This window comes from Drosophila ananassae, chromosome 2R (genome assembly GCF_017639315.1).
Source record: "Drosophila ananassae strain 14024-0371.13 chromosome 2R, ASM1763931v2, whole genome shotgun sequence".
In the NCBI taxonomy this organism is placed as follows: Eukaryota; Metazoa; Arthropoda; class Insecta; order Diptera; family Drosophilidae; genus Drosophila; species Drosophila ananassae.
The window spans coordinates 18,643,545-18,658,043 of NC_057928.1; the positions used below are offsets into that span (position 1 = coordinate 18,643,545).

The 14,499-nt window shown below is 44.6% G+C and overlaps 3 protein-coding genes across 3 annotated transcripts; 1 reads left to right on the forward strand and 2 right to left on the reverse strand.

Moving 5' to 3' along the window:
* Positions 1-726: 726 nt before the first annotated feature.
* LOC6493048 (glycine cleavage system H protein, mitochondrial) lies at positions 727-1,752 on the reverse strand. The gene is made up of 3 exons (XM_001956914.4): positions 1,389-1,752; positions 1,045-1,323; positions 727-980 (listed from the first exon to the last, which is right to left on the reverse strand). The coding sequence occupies exons 1-3, from the start codon at positions 1,504-1,506 to the stop codon at positions 880-882; spliced, it is 498 nt and encodes a 165-aa protein (XP_001956950.1). The 5' UTR covers positions 1,507-1,752; the 3' UTR covers positions 727-879.
* A 442-nt stretch (positions 1,753-2,194) lies between these two features.
* On the reverse strand, positions 2,195-5,322 carry LOC6493047. Its single transcript, XM_001956913.4, has 5 exons — positions 4,866-5,322; positions 4,141-4,429; positions 3,330-3,661; positions 2,802-2,881; positions 2,195-2,739 (listed from the first exon to the last, which is right to left on the reverse strand). The coding sequence occupies exons 1-5, from the start codon at positions 4,944-4,946 to the stop codon at positions 2,421-2,423; spliced, it is 1,101 nt and encodes a 366-aa protein (XP_001956949.1). The 5' UTR covers positions 4,947-5,322; the 3' UTR covers positions 2,195-2,420.
* Positions 5,323-6,083: 761 nt separating this feature from the next.
* LOC6506937 lies at positions 6,084-10,098 on the forward strand. The gene is made up of 3 exons (XM_001956912.4): positions 6,084-6,999; positions 7,062-9,486; positions 9,549-10,098. The coding sequence occupies exons 1-2, from the start codon at positions 6,411-6,413 to the stop codon at positions 9,422-9,424; spliced, it is 2,952 nt and encodes a 983-aa protein (XP_001956948.1). The 5' UTR covers positions 6,084-6,410; the 3' UTR covers positions 9,425-9,486; positions 9,549-10,098.
* Positions 10,099-14,499: the final 4,401 nt, after the last annotated feature.

Here is a 14,499-nt window from a genome sequence, read left to right on the forward strand (position 1 = left end):
GGAATAAAATAGATGGTTTTTGAAAACAAACAAAACAATAATGCGGCTTAATAGATGATATAAAATAAACTTAATAGTAAAATTAATATTAAAACAATTTCAATGTCGTTTATAAGCCTTTAATCAAGATTAATAGAAATATTAGATGTTGATCTTGATTATTTATTATTACTGAAAGCCCTTTTGCATTTAAAAATTTTAAGAACATACAATATCATATTTAAGTCCAGGTCCCTCATGATTAAATTATCTAAATTTCCAAGTAGTTATCTAAAAAATATTAAAGAAATCTATCAATTAGTCCCCAGGTATATGATATATTAGAAAATGTTAGTCCAAAACTATTAAAAACTACTTAAACAATTAATGATGGCATTTTATTGCATGTATTTTGTTAACAAGGGTTTCAGGTTTCAAATTCTACAGCCAACGTCTATAACATTTAAAATTATTACCAAAAAAAGTATTTTTCCGTTGCACAGTGCCGAGTGTAGACGAATTTATGTACACAAACACGTTGCTCTAAGCTGATCGTTATGAAATTGAGTGGATCCGCGATGAGAGTTCTCTTAGACACATTTCACTCAATCCTTATCTCTGAGCTACTTCAGGCACGTTTCTCTTTGGCTTCAGTCTTATCAGCTAGAAGGTTTCCATGGGGGAGCAGACAATTTCCGACCGCGACGCTGCCACCCGCAGGTCAAGCTGCCCGATTTAAATATAATATTTGGCTTTACTGTCGATTCTTATTCGTAACAATATTCAAGAGCTACAACAACGTGTTTTTTGGATGGCGGCGAGATTTTCGGGTGTGTGTATGCGAGTGTGCGTTAGGAGATAACAAATGCTCGGTTGTTGCTTCAGAGGATGGCTGCTTGTCTAGTGGTCAGTACTGCTGCTCAGGAAGGATTTGTACTGCTCCTCGGTCATAAGGTTATCCAGTTCCTTGGGGTTTTTCAAGTCCACCTTAAATAGCCAGCCTGTGGGAAGAGAAAGAATTAAAATAGTTTTTTTTACACAAAAGGATGTTCTTTTTTTGCTTACCCTTCTCGTAGCAGCTGCTATTGACTAGGGCCGGCGAGTCCTCCACCTGGCCATTCTTTTCCGTCACCTTGCCGCTCACGGGCGAGTAAACTTCACTGGCCGCCTTGACACTCTCCAGGGCCCCGCATTCATCGTTTTGTTTCAGGGTAGTGCCCGGTTCTGGCAGTTGGGCGAAGACCACATCTCCTAAAGCCTCCTGAGCGTAGCTGGAGATACCAACCACAGCCTTGTTCCCTTCCTCCACCTCCACCCACTCGTGTTTGACTGTGTAGCGACGTTCTGGAAAGGATTACAGTTTAGTAAGCAGTGACTCCACAACTTTCATGTTGCATAAACCGGCTTACCCTTGGCTAAAAGGCACGTCAGGTGGAAACTACGGCCCTGCACGGCGGGAAGGGGCGTGGCCCGCAGCTGTCTTGCTGCCTGGACGCCGACTCGTGCGAGTTTCGTAATAAAAACCATGTTTTTCAATTAAAAATAGGCGGAAAAACAATCGACGGAAAACAGACGCTTCTGCCTGCTATGTAAATTTGCGACCGTTCCCGGGGGTGTATCGTTGACAAATGAGCGGCTCTCAAACACACACTTAACGTTAAATGCCTGGCTCTCGAGATGAAAGTCGAATATTGAACAAGCTTATCACAAATTCGACGATTTAATGAACTTTTGTTTTGACCCCGGCTAAATGGCAGCTGATAAGAAGCTAAAAAACGTCAAAACGCGTGGATATCGCAAGGCACAGACTGGCAGCTCTGGTTGATAATAGGAAGGAAGGTGGCAACGCTGGTTGGATAAGGCGGGAACAAGATAAAATTTAAAATGTTATTATAATTTTGCAAATAAATAGTGTCTCTGTGTGTTTATTAAGCTTACAATAAACTTTTCAATGGCTTACAAAAAAATGCTTTTAACAACAACAATTACAAACCAAAATAAAGTCCTACAAAAAAAACTATTTCATAAAAATTCTACACATAATTTAAGTCTTTTTCAGTAATGTCACAAAATACAAAGTATTTGTCACTAATTCCATTTACGTATTTTTTTTAATCTCGAACTAAATAATTGAAACGTTGCTGGGGGCCGTTTTCATTCTCCCGCCTTATCAGCCCGCCCTGTTATGAAATTTGAAAAAAATAACAAGTAAACATTCAACACTCGGCTGTGCAAAACAACAATAACTGTTTATTTATATTTACAACTGCACTCTTAGTTTGTTATTAACATGCGAATAAATAATAATAAAGTGCACAACACATTATTTATTATAAGTACTGATAAAATTTGAACTAAACTTTAGCTGTCACTTGGGGGATTATTTGAGAATTAAATTAATGGAAGAGTTGGGCTTATGGAGGGCGCCAGTTAATAGGTATCTAGTACTGGCGTGGTCGCAGAATGCCATTGGGACTGGGCTGCGGGGAATAGTCCGGCAGGGGGAATCCCGACGTGGCCACCACCACGGTCTCCTGGACGGGAACCTGTGAGGACTGGCGCAGCGGACGGCTGGCCTGGGGATTCGGGGCCGGGTACTGCTGGAAGTTGTTGAGGTCCCGGAAGCGGCGGTCCAACAGATTCGAGTCCATCGACATGTGCGCCGCCCGGATGATGGCCTCCTCGTTCACCTCTATCGTCTCGGCCGTGGAGCGGTTATCAGGCACGTAGGCGGCATTGTTGTAGGCCTGGACCTCCACTCTGGAAGTGAATGAAGAAATAATCATTCAAAATATAGAAGATTATAGATTTTTTGGACTCACTTCTCTTCCTCATAGGCGCGTATGGGGGGCCTGGTGGTCAGCATATCATTGGAATCCTTGCGGGGATTGAACAATGTATCCTGTAAAAATATAAATGTTTCTTTACTTTTATACTTTATATGAGTGTTAGGTACTTCTACCTATCCGCCCTCATAGCGTACATAGGAACCCCCTTTCAAGTAAAAGAGTACTCCTAGCCAAGAGTGTATTATAGCCCAGAAAACCCAGGAGTCCGCTATCAAACTGAAGCCATTTATCGACGACCGTCGAGTCCAAAAATGCCTTGGTGTGGCGCCTTATCAGCAGTGGGTAGCACCACCACCAGGGTAAGTTTATGGAGACACGGTGCTATGTTTAGCCATGCCGTAGTACTCACTGGCCAATGAATTTCACTTTCGGCGCCTAACAAATATTCTTACAGACATTTCAGAGGAATTTATAGAACTAGAGCCCGCCCAAATAGACAATGGCCCGTAGCATAGGTGGACGATGAAATCATCGATGACCTCCACCTTGACTGTCACTTACCACACCATCCTTATCGGCGGCAATGCGAGTGGCTCTGATCAGCAGGTAGATCAGCAGACCGACGTTGATGAGCCACAGCACGAATCCCTTGAAGGAGATGATCATCATGGAAATGGCGGCCACGGCTCCGGCAATCAAGGTGGCGGCCATTGGATCGACTGGCCCCTCATTAATAGAGTTGGCATTATACTTCAGAGCCTCGGCGTTGAAGCGTCCGTAATCGACGCCGAAGATTACGCCGGAGGCCACGTCCATGCAGCAGATGGCGGCCACGAAGAAGGCCCAGGTGTAGATGGCAGTCAAGCTCTTCTTCACATTGTCCTTGCGCACCCCTGAAGAACAAGTTTTATATTTTAATTTAAGGAAATTTTAGAAATAAATTACTCCCAAAGCATGTGATCAAAGAAATGAATTATTTCGCGAGTTATCAATCAAAGTCATGCAGTTTTTCAATTAACAAGATTCCTATATCGACCCATTCAACTATAGACATAGTACTTCTTCAATAATACCACAAAATCTTAGAGAAAGCCAACTTCGAATCAAAGAAAAGGTTTTTATGGGAACAACCATCAATGAAATCATTATACAATCTATAATAAAGTTTCAAATAAACTTATCGTTACTTTTTGTTTGCTTAGCTTTATGGCGGACTCGAAAGCATGCGAGGGGATTTCAATTTTATCGTGGACCTCGACTGATAAAGGAACTTTGCAGATGAATCATAAAACGTTACGATATCGACCACAATGCAGTGGGTTTCCGCTTCCAGAGGTATAAACTGACTACTATTTATTGTTAAAATACTCACAGGCAAGTAGCACACAGGAAACGATGAGCCAGCAGACGGAAACTCCCAAATAGACACAGTCCCAGATCAACACCTGTTGCGGGTCAAAGACAGTCTCAACCTGGTCCAGGATGGTCATGTCGTAGTTTTGGTATTTGCCCGGGCTCATCTTGCAGGCACCCTTGAAATACACGTCGAAGAAGACGGTTTTCACCATCGAACCGAAACTAAGGGAATCCGTGATGTAGAGCACACAGTTGTAGGCAAGAATGGCGGTTATCGTCAGACCCATCCAGATGATAGACTGGGCCTAAATAATGGGAGATATGGCTTTTAGCTTTGTTTAATTTTGGAATATTTTTGGAATAATTATAAAACTGTCGTTTGGAGATCTATAATCTCTGCAGATCCATTAAGTTTATCAACAAATGTTTAATTTTTTGATACGCCACTTGAAATGAATAAACTCTTTTTTTAATTTTTGTTTACACACGTCAACAGGAGGCATTATCTGAGCCACTTCAGACTAGGAGTTGTCCGAGGGTGACTCAATTTTTGATTCTATAACGATTAACTCCCGATCAGGTGGAGCAGGGGCTTCCCAGTGGGCAGGGGAGACAGCAAGTGGGCATCCAATTTGGAAGAGTGCACAGGTTGTAAACTCGCTATCTCTTATCAATGGAAGGGTACTGTATTGGGGTCGCGGTCGCGGTCGCGCTATTGTGCCAGGTGAGGAGATTACGTACCACTCCGAGGATTCCGGCCCAGAGTACGGCCGTTTTGAGGGAACCGAAGTTCTTGATGCTAGGCGCCGGCGGCGTATACATTTTGCTGTAACTGTTCGAGTGGGTGGTGGGTGGTTGTTCGATCGGATTCTATATTCTATAGGTTCTATAGGTTCGGGTTGAGTGCGCTTGCAGTACGCGGTACGTCCGTTGGCCAACTGAACGATCGCGCCGGATGGACAAGCATGCGCCAATTAATTTCGCGATTCGTTTGCAACTCGTTTATTTTCCGATAACCGGGCGATAATGGGCCAGCTTTGAATAACAGCTCTTGGTATGCCAATGGGCCTCAGAATTTTATTTTTATTTCTATTTTTTAGATCGGCTTTCCAGTCGATATCCGTTCGGTGTTCGTTTCGTTCGTTGACTAAACGGCGGACTGCGTTCACTTGGCCCAAAGCATATCGGGTCTTAACATTTGTTCGCTTTCGGGTGGTAAATAATATATTATCGGTGTTGCTGATAAGGCAGCAGATACCCCTCTTTCCCACAGCAACCCCTGCGCATCGGAATTTAAGCCTTTACTAGAGAATGAAAAATGGCTAAAATTGGAAGGCTATTCCAAATCTTATCTGACTGCTGAATTAGCACATTAGTGATGTAGCCCGTTATCGCTGCGCAAATGCTTGTATTTACTGCTTACCTCATTGGCCAATAATTTCAAATATTTTCTTAACCAAAATAGTACATTTAAAAACGCGCGCCCAAAAGCGCCACCTTTTGGTAAATATTGAAACTAAATGATTTACAAAATGCATGACAGACCACGTCATGCATATGGAATGCGGCAAGAATACTCCAAATATGGATTTTTTTTTGTGAATTGTTATAATTTAAACCATTTCCATTATAGAACTAAAATTAATAAAGTCAATTTGTCTTTTAGACATATATTCGGCTGCAATATTTTCAAACAAAAATTATAATATATATTCGAAATGCGCGCTCTCTAGCGCTCCTGGTGGCTGCTCATGGTACTATGCATGTATCAGCTGCTTGACAGAACAGACACGTAATAATAAATTGAAAATACTCTATATATATGTTACATAAGAACTTAAAACAAATAACAACCATAAAATAACCACAAAAATCACCTTAATATAATTTATTTACTCACCTCACTTTATAAACTAATTTACCCATCATGCAAAACTGCAGCTGTGTCAGTTTTTCACTGTCTGACCGTGCTTGTCCGCCGCGACAGCCGCCATATTTTCGTAGCAGTACATACATACGCATTTTTAACCCTAAAAAATACAGCATCGAGGCATTAGTACAGTCAAAGTGACGCCGCGACAACCCAGAATCGAACAAGAATTAAAACCGATAAAGATTGTTGTTACCGGAGCGCAAACTGCAAAAAAAATACACCCGCGCAAGTGCCACAATCGAAGAGTGCCCCCCGTTCGTGAAAAAAACTATAAAAACAGTAGCGGCTGCAGTTGCGCGTGTTGCGCTCGAATTTTTCAAAGACGAAGACCACGGCGTGTGTAATACCACATAATGAACAATCAATTGAACCCGGCCACCTACCGCAAGTTTAATAATCTGCTCAATAGCGGAGCAGTCACCGTCACCGGCCCCAGCCAGCCGCGGATCCTCAAAACGACGAGAGTCGTGGTGCCAAGTGGCGGGGGCGCCGGTGCCGCCGCCCAGCAGGGCCTGCAGTCCAGCGATGCTGATACGAGCGTTACCGGAGGCCTGGCCACGCGCTGCTACATCTGCGACGAGCGATGTGAACCGCAAACGTCCGTTACCGACATGACCACCACCCACACCGCCACCAAATTCCCCAACAAACTGGCCCAGCTGGTGGGCGAGGGATTCCTGGTGATTGTCTGCGGCGAGGACTACGTCTGCTCGCGCTGTACCAACCTTGTGAACTACTACGACCGACTGGAGAATGACGTGGAGCGCGTGAAAACGAACCTTATCAGTTTGCTGAACAAGAAGTACGCCATTAATGAAGACGTGGGTCTGGAGTCTAGTCCGCCCCTCAAAATGCAGAAGACGGCCAGCGGCGCCAACCGATCGCTTGAGGAGAGTCCGTCTGGGGAGCTGCGTCCCCGTAAAGTAGTGCAAGGAGCCACAGGTGAGATCCTACGCCAATGCTATTGGTGCATTTGTAATAACAGTTCTTCTCTCTTCTTTCAGGTCAGACGAAGATCTCTGCTGGAACACCGCAAAGTGCCGCAGGAACGCAGACGGTCCAACGGAAAGCCACCAAGATCTACAAGTGCACCTCGTGCGACTACAAGACCTCCGACATGCGGCTCTTCAACACCCACTACGAGACCTGCAAGCAGCAGACGTTCCAATGCAAGACCTGCCGGAAGATCTTCCCGCACTTCGGTGCTATGAAGCAGCACATGGTGCGCGACCACAACACCGCGATGGACAACACCTGTGCCATGTGCCACATCAACTTTGTGAACGAGACCAGCTTACGCAAGCACATGGAGACCAATCACGCCACCAACGTGCTGGTGACTAGCACCACCACCATACCGGCGGGTTCTGCTCCGGTAGCCGCCGCTGCAGCTGCCGCCGCCTCAGAGGCACACAACGTATCGGGAACTGCGCTCTTCACGTGCAATCATTGCCAGTTCAAGTCGACGGACAAGGGCGTCTTCGACGAGCACATGCGTAAGCACTCCACCGGCAACAAGCCCAAGCCGTTCAAGTGCCGCCTCTGCTCGCAGCGATTCGAGACGAGAGAGGCTGCCACCGTGCACGCCAAGCAGCATCAAACCAACTACTTCAAGTGCGGCACTTGCTCGATGACTTTCCCCAAGCGCGAGCTCTTGGTCAAGCACTTCGAGGTCCACCAGAACCAGGCATCCTCCGCCGTGTCGCCCAAGCAGACGGTTAGCCAGAACCTCAATACCCAGAAATTGCTCAGGGAGACCATTGACGAGGCGCTCAGCGACAGTGTCCCGGCAGCCGAAGGCGCTGTTGTCGCCGCTGGCGAGGCGGAGAACAACATTCGCTTCTTCTCGTGCAGCATCTGCTCGCTCACCTTCATACAGGAGACGTACTACAACCACCACATGGAGACCCACAGACGGGATCCCAAGAAGGGCAGTGGAGCTGGAGGGGCAGCTGCCCTCAATTCAGCAGCCACTGCGTTGCTGAGCGATGAGCCGGGAGAGGCGACCGGAAAGACCGGCGAGGAGGGCGGAGAGCAGAACGCGGAGGCCGATATCGAAAGCCTCTTTGAGAAACTTCACTCCGACAAGAACGAGAGCGGAGACGCACCCAAGGCCACCGGCAAGAGCGGCGAGATGGTCATTACTTCGCGGGAGGGCAGCGGAGGCATCACCTTCAACATAACCATCCCCCAGCCGGACGGAGATCAGTCGGCCAAAGATTCCCCCAACGCCACGGCCCCCGTTTCCGTCAGCATTGATATGCCTGATCTAAATCAGGCCGAGGACGAGTCCCAGTCCCAGGGCAGTGTGGATGCCAAGGCCGAGGGCGACGCCTCTGCTGCCGACAGCAAGACCAATGCTGCCCCGGTTTCCATGCCCAGTCTGGACGATGACAATGAGGCGGCAGCTGCTGAAGCCGCCGCTCCAGAAGAACCCAAGTCCAGTGGCAAGCCGGGCGCGGACAAAGCCAAGGCCAAGGCCGACGAGAACAGCAAGGAGAAGGAAGCTGCCTCCGGCGCATCCAAAGAAGAAGCCCATCCCTCTGATGAGGGTACCCTCAAGCGGGAAGCCACAGACACACCCTCCGCCGACTCCGAGGCAGCTGCCACCACCACGGAAGGAGCCGAAGTGGCTGAGGGCGAGGTAACCTCTGGAACCGGAGCCGAGGGCGAGGCCGGAGAGGCTGCCGGCGAGCAACAGGTGGCCATGGAGTTGGACGAGGGCATGCAAGCCCAAGTGGATGGCGGACAAATCAAGTTCATTGTGAATGAGAATGGTCACCTGCTCCAGCTGGATAACCATATTCTAACCGACGCTGAGGGTAACCAGATTATCGTGCAAGATCCCGAACAGATCCAGCAGCTCCTGCAAAGCGTGGGCGTCCTCCAATCAGGCGAGGGCCTCGAGGGCGAAACCCTCCAAATGATGACCGACGGCAGCGGCCAGATGGTACTCGTGCATGGCGACAACAATGAGCAGCAGCTGATCGACGCCTCGCTGCTGAACGCCGAGGGGCAGCTGATCATCCAGCAGGGCCAGGACGGCGAAGAGGGTGCCCACGTCATCAGTGAGGACGGCACTCGTATCCCAGTTTCTGTTTCGTACACGGAGGATGGCCAGCCCATCGTCCAGGTTCAGCAGCAAGTCCTGGAGGCTGCCCAGGCGGCAGCGGCCAGCGGAGCCGCCAGCGCCGACGAGAAGGAGGCAGTCGCCGCTCCGGCCGGTGAGGAAGTGCAAGTATCAGAGGCATCCAGTGCCACAGCTTCCACAACCGTGGTGGCCACCAGTACTGCCAGTAGCAGTGGCGGCGCCACCGGCGGAAGTTTCTTTGCCTTGGAGGAGTTCACGGAAGCGAAAACCGACTAGGGATGGCCCTAGGGGCGGGGCCGTGACCACTACACCATACTGGCCACATGCGATGAGGACTGGTAGGTGGAAAATAAAATCTTGAGTGAAACTATTTATTAAAATTGTTATTATTTTTCTTCAGGTTTTAGCTACGGATGCGCCTAAGGTCTCTGGAGGACTTACGCACACACACACAGACACACTTTTATTAAACCCCCTAATTAACTCCAAAAGCAACCTGGAACCCTGCAGAAGACAGGGACAACCGACGACATGATCCAATATATATTTACATTTAGCATATGTATTCTACACTCCAGTAAACTAAACAAAATATTAATTTTTTCGTTAATGGACTGCTCGCCCGAGCTGCCCTGCAAAGGAGAGTAAACACTCCAGCTCATTTCAATTAATCAATTAAATTGTTCACTCGGTCCGTTTCGCATTCGGCTGCCAGGGATCTCAGCCCAGATTGCACCGGCCGGCGGCAGTCACAATCGCATTATGTCTGGAACTTGGAAGGTGTTTAGAATTAGTTTTAGTATAGACAAAGAAAACAGAAATTGAAAGTTAAAGCCAACACTAAAATGTATAAACATGGATGATTATGTGAGATGCTTGATTTATGTTTTAAATATATACATTTACACAACACAATACAATACACTTAATAAAATTGATTAAAAACAAAATGTCGAAGTCAAAATCCCCGTTCGGTCACACATTGTTCGAAGTTAATGTCGCTGCTTCCTAGAAACGTCCTGATTCCCGGAAAATCCTTTGTGCTAGGTAAACGTTGCTCGAGAAACTGTTCGGATATCCCGATCCGCGCCCACACTCAAATAGGTACACACTCCTAAGACCCGTATATGTATACATGATATGTATCGAGAAAATTGAAATATATTAATATGAAGATGAGCAAAAACGAAGTCTTGGGAAACTTGAATGGACATTCATGGAATACGCAAGGACCCCAGTCAGGTAGTTACACAAATAAGGGCACAGGATCAGGATTTATCTTATTTTTAATACATACAACGATTTTTGGGTAGAATTCCCTTTAAATCTGCATTAATATCGGCACCCCTCGGCTTTTTGATAAATATTTTCCTTCGAAACTCGGATGAATATATGGGAGGGACAATATATTCCCCAACGATGGCTTTATCTTTGCCAATATTCACCCTCTTCTTGAGCGGAGTACCATAATCGATTTGTAGATCGATTCCCCATCAATCTGCATTAAAATCTGGGAACAAAATATTTTTTAAATTTTTCATAAAATTTTCTGGAGGGTCCCCTTCGAAAATCAAGGAAAGTGTATGGGGCCACTATATGGCCCCCAGCGAAGGCTATATCTTTGCCAATTCTCACCCGATCCTTAAGCGGAATACCTTAATCGATTTGTAGATCGATTCCCCATCAATCTGCATCAAAATCTGGGAACAAAATATTTTTTATATTTTTCATGAAATTTTCTGGAGGGTCCCCTTCGAAAATCAAGAAAAGTGCATGGAGCCACTATATAACTCCCTGCGATGGCTATATCTTTGCCAATTCTCACCCGATCCTTAAGCGGAATACCTTAATCGATTTGTAGATCGATTCCCCATCAATCTGCATCAAAATCTGGGAACAAAATATTTTTTATATTTTTCATGAAATTTTCTGGAGGGTCCCCTTCGAAAATCAAGAAAAGTGCATGGAGCCACTATATAACTCCCTGCGATGGCTATATCTTTGCCAATTCTCACCCGATCCTTAAGCAGAATACCTTAATCGATTTGTAGATCGATTCCCCATCAATCTGCATCAAAATCTGGGAACAAAATATTTTTTATATTTTTCATGAAATTTTCTGGAGGGTCCCCTTCGAAAATCAAGAAAAGTGCATGGAGCCACTATATGGCACCCTGCGATGCCTATATCTTTGCCAATATTTATCCGATCCTCAAGCGGAATAAATTAATCGATTTGTAGATCGAATCCCCATCAATCTGCGTCAAAATCTGGAAACAAAATATTTTTTAGAATTTTCATCAAATTTTCTGGAGGGTCCCCTTCGAAAATCAAGAAAAGTGCATGGGGCCACTATATGGCTCCCTGCGATGGCTATTTCTTTGCCAATTCTCATCCGATCCTCAAGCCGAATACCTTAATCGATTTGTAGATCGATTCCCCATTAATCTGCATCAAAATCTGGGAACAAAATATTTTTTGGAATTTTCATCAAATTTTCTGGAGGGTCCCCTTCGAAAATCAATACAAGTGCATGGAGCCACTTTATGGCCCACAGCGAAGGCTATATCTTTGTCAATTCTCATCCGATTCTTAAGCGGAGTACCTTTATCGATTTGTAGGTCGATTCCCCATCAACCTGCATCATAATCTGGGAACAACATATTTTTTAGGTTTTTCATCAAATTTTCTGGAGGGGACCCTTCGAAAATCAAGAAAGGTGCATGGGGCCACTATATGGCCCCCAGCGAAGGCTATATCTTTGCCAATTCTCATCCGATTCTTAAGCGGAATACCTTAATTGATTTGTAGATCGATTCCCGATCAATCTGCATCAAAATCTGGGAACAAAATATTTTTTTTTAGATTTTTTGTCACTTTTTCTGGGGAGTCCCTTTACAAGGCCCAGTATAAGGCCCCCAGCGATGGCTATATCTTTGCCAATTTGCATCCTATTCTGAAGACGAAAAGTAAAACAACCCCATTTATTATTAATAATAATTTATTATTATCTTAAAACCATTCTTTTATGTTTCATATTCAACAGTAGCATTTTCAAACGAGAGAATTAGTGTTGGGTAACGCTTGCAGACAAGTGGCAGCCCAAAAGATAATTCAACATTGTGGGGAAATTGGAATTTTAAATTTGGTTTAAAAATGTGTAGTTTGTGTATTAAAAAAATAACGTATTTATACAAAAGAAAAATAAAAGAAAAGCGTTAAGCAACGTCACAACGGAGTATTCAAAGGATAAGCGCTAATACCAAGTTTTCGTTTTTTTAAGTAATCACTGGTATGGTCCTCGTTAGTTAGCGGCTTATCCAAGGCGCTGCTACTTCCGCCTTTGTTCCCAAAGTGAAATCCCATTTATTTAACTAGGAAAACCAGCAGCTCTGGGTACCCCTATGTAACATTTCCATTTTTCTTTGTTACATTTTTGCGGCAGTCGCAGTTAAGAGGATTATTGCCTGAAAGCAAAAAAAGGGAAAAAGAATTGCCAAGGTTTCTGTGCCAATTTATTGAAAAATCCCAATTTCTAATCGAGTGAGAATTTTAACGGGCTTCCTTTTTTTTCTACTGTTTTGTTATTTTTTGCTGGTTCCCTTATTGTGAATTTTTTCACCCATTTTCGCGCTGCCTGTCAGGCAATGGCCTGCGTCCTTGGTCCTTTCCAGGTCGGGCGACATTGACCCACGTGTCATCCGGGGTTGGCTACGCTTATTAATGGGTTCAGTTAATATGTCGCACAACCCCTTCTGCACCCGAAAAATTGAAATTTTCCTCCTTTTTTTATTTTTGGGTTAAAAAATTGGCAAAAAAAAAGGAAAAAAAATTTTACGCGAAATGCAATTTATTAATTTCGCATGGACGTGTGACAGTTGGTTGCATTTGCCTCTGATCCTTTATTTACACAATGAGCGGCAGCATTTGGGTGACCCTTTTTACCCCTGAACCCCCGAACCCCGTAACCCTCGACCCGTTCGAAATTTTTACGCGAAAAATGTCAAGAAATTTTTTGTTACAAAATTCGCATTATCCATAGAAAATTGCAACTTTACAACAAAAGGGGAAAGGGTTCATCCAGCACTTACCCCTCACCCTTACCCTATAACCCCTTTCCAAAACGGGGGATGCTCCTGTATCCTGGTATCTTAGTGTCCTTGTGTCCTGCATGTGTGTGCTGTGTGTGAGCTCAAAAGTAATTTGGTGACCCCTTCAGTTTTTGGGTTAAATTTTACACATTTTCATCGGGAAAAACTGTCCAACCCTTTCTGTAGAATGTGAGTTCCTTTCAATTGTAAACTCTAATGAAATTTATGTCCATTCCATTGACAGTTTTGGGGGCATTCGCGTACACACTTCGCACGCGTGTGGATTTCACATTATATCCATTTCGAAGAGCAGCTGCCACGATTCGAAAATCGGTAGGGTCCTGGGTCCACCAAATGGCTTTAAACTGAAACTACCCGACCCGGAAAACACCACACATACACACTCCCCGCCAATATCTTGTATTTTTTATTATGGATCTTGTTTACTTATTCGATTTCGATATTATTGGCGCACGCGTCTATGTTTGCAGATGTCTTTAGGGTCCGGGGTTTGGTTTTTTATTTAATTTTTTCTGGGGTGTCAAAGATAAGGAAACTCCTGGGGTTTTTTTGGTGTAAAAACTGACTCTTTTTGTGGGTTAATGTGTGAGTTTTTGAGGAAAAATATATGGTTTTTAAATCAAGACACGCGTTGGAAATCTTGGCATGCTGGTTATTACTTGAGGGGCTATTGTTGTTATTTTTTTTACAAAAGACGTGTTGGATCGATAATTGGAAGCCCTTAGGCATTGGAAATTGATTGCCATTAAGGACCCCTAAATAGGTTTAAAAAAATGACTCATTAAGGAGGTTATTACGGAAAAGGACTATGTTTTTGAATGACATTTCATTGTAGAGAGCTAAGATTAGTTTTTTAGTACATATTTGATAGATCTTCCCTTAATATCAATTTAAGGATTTATTAAAGGACACTTTCTTTATCATTGGTTTTGCAGTTATTGATGAAACTGCTCTTCTGTTGTCCACAATTTCCGAGATAAAAGTATTAAAGTCATGAGTTTATTTATTTATTTTTTGCCCCTCCTCGTGCATAATACAGCCAGAAAGGATACACTTTGAAAGTCTGACCACACACAGGAACACTTTCGCCCTCTCTCCTTTCTCCGTTCCCTTAAGCAGCTTACGCACTCAGAAAACGGTTCTTTTTTTATTTCTGTGTGTGTGTGTGTGTGCGTGTGATAGTGCATAAAATTTATTGGCGCATTGGGGGCGGGTCAACTTTTCCAAAAAGGGGTGGTC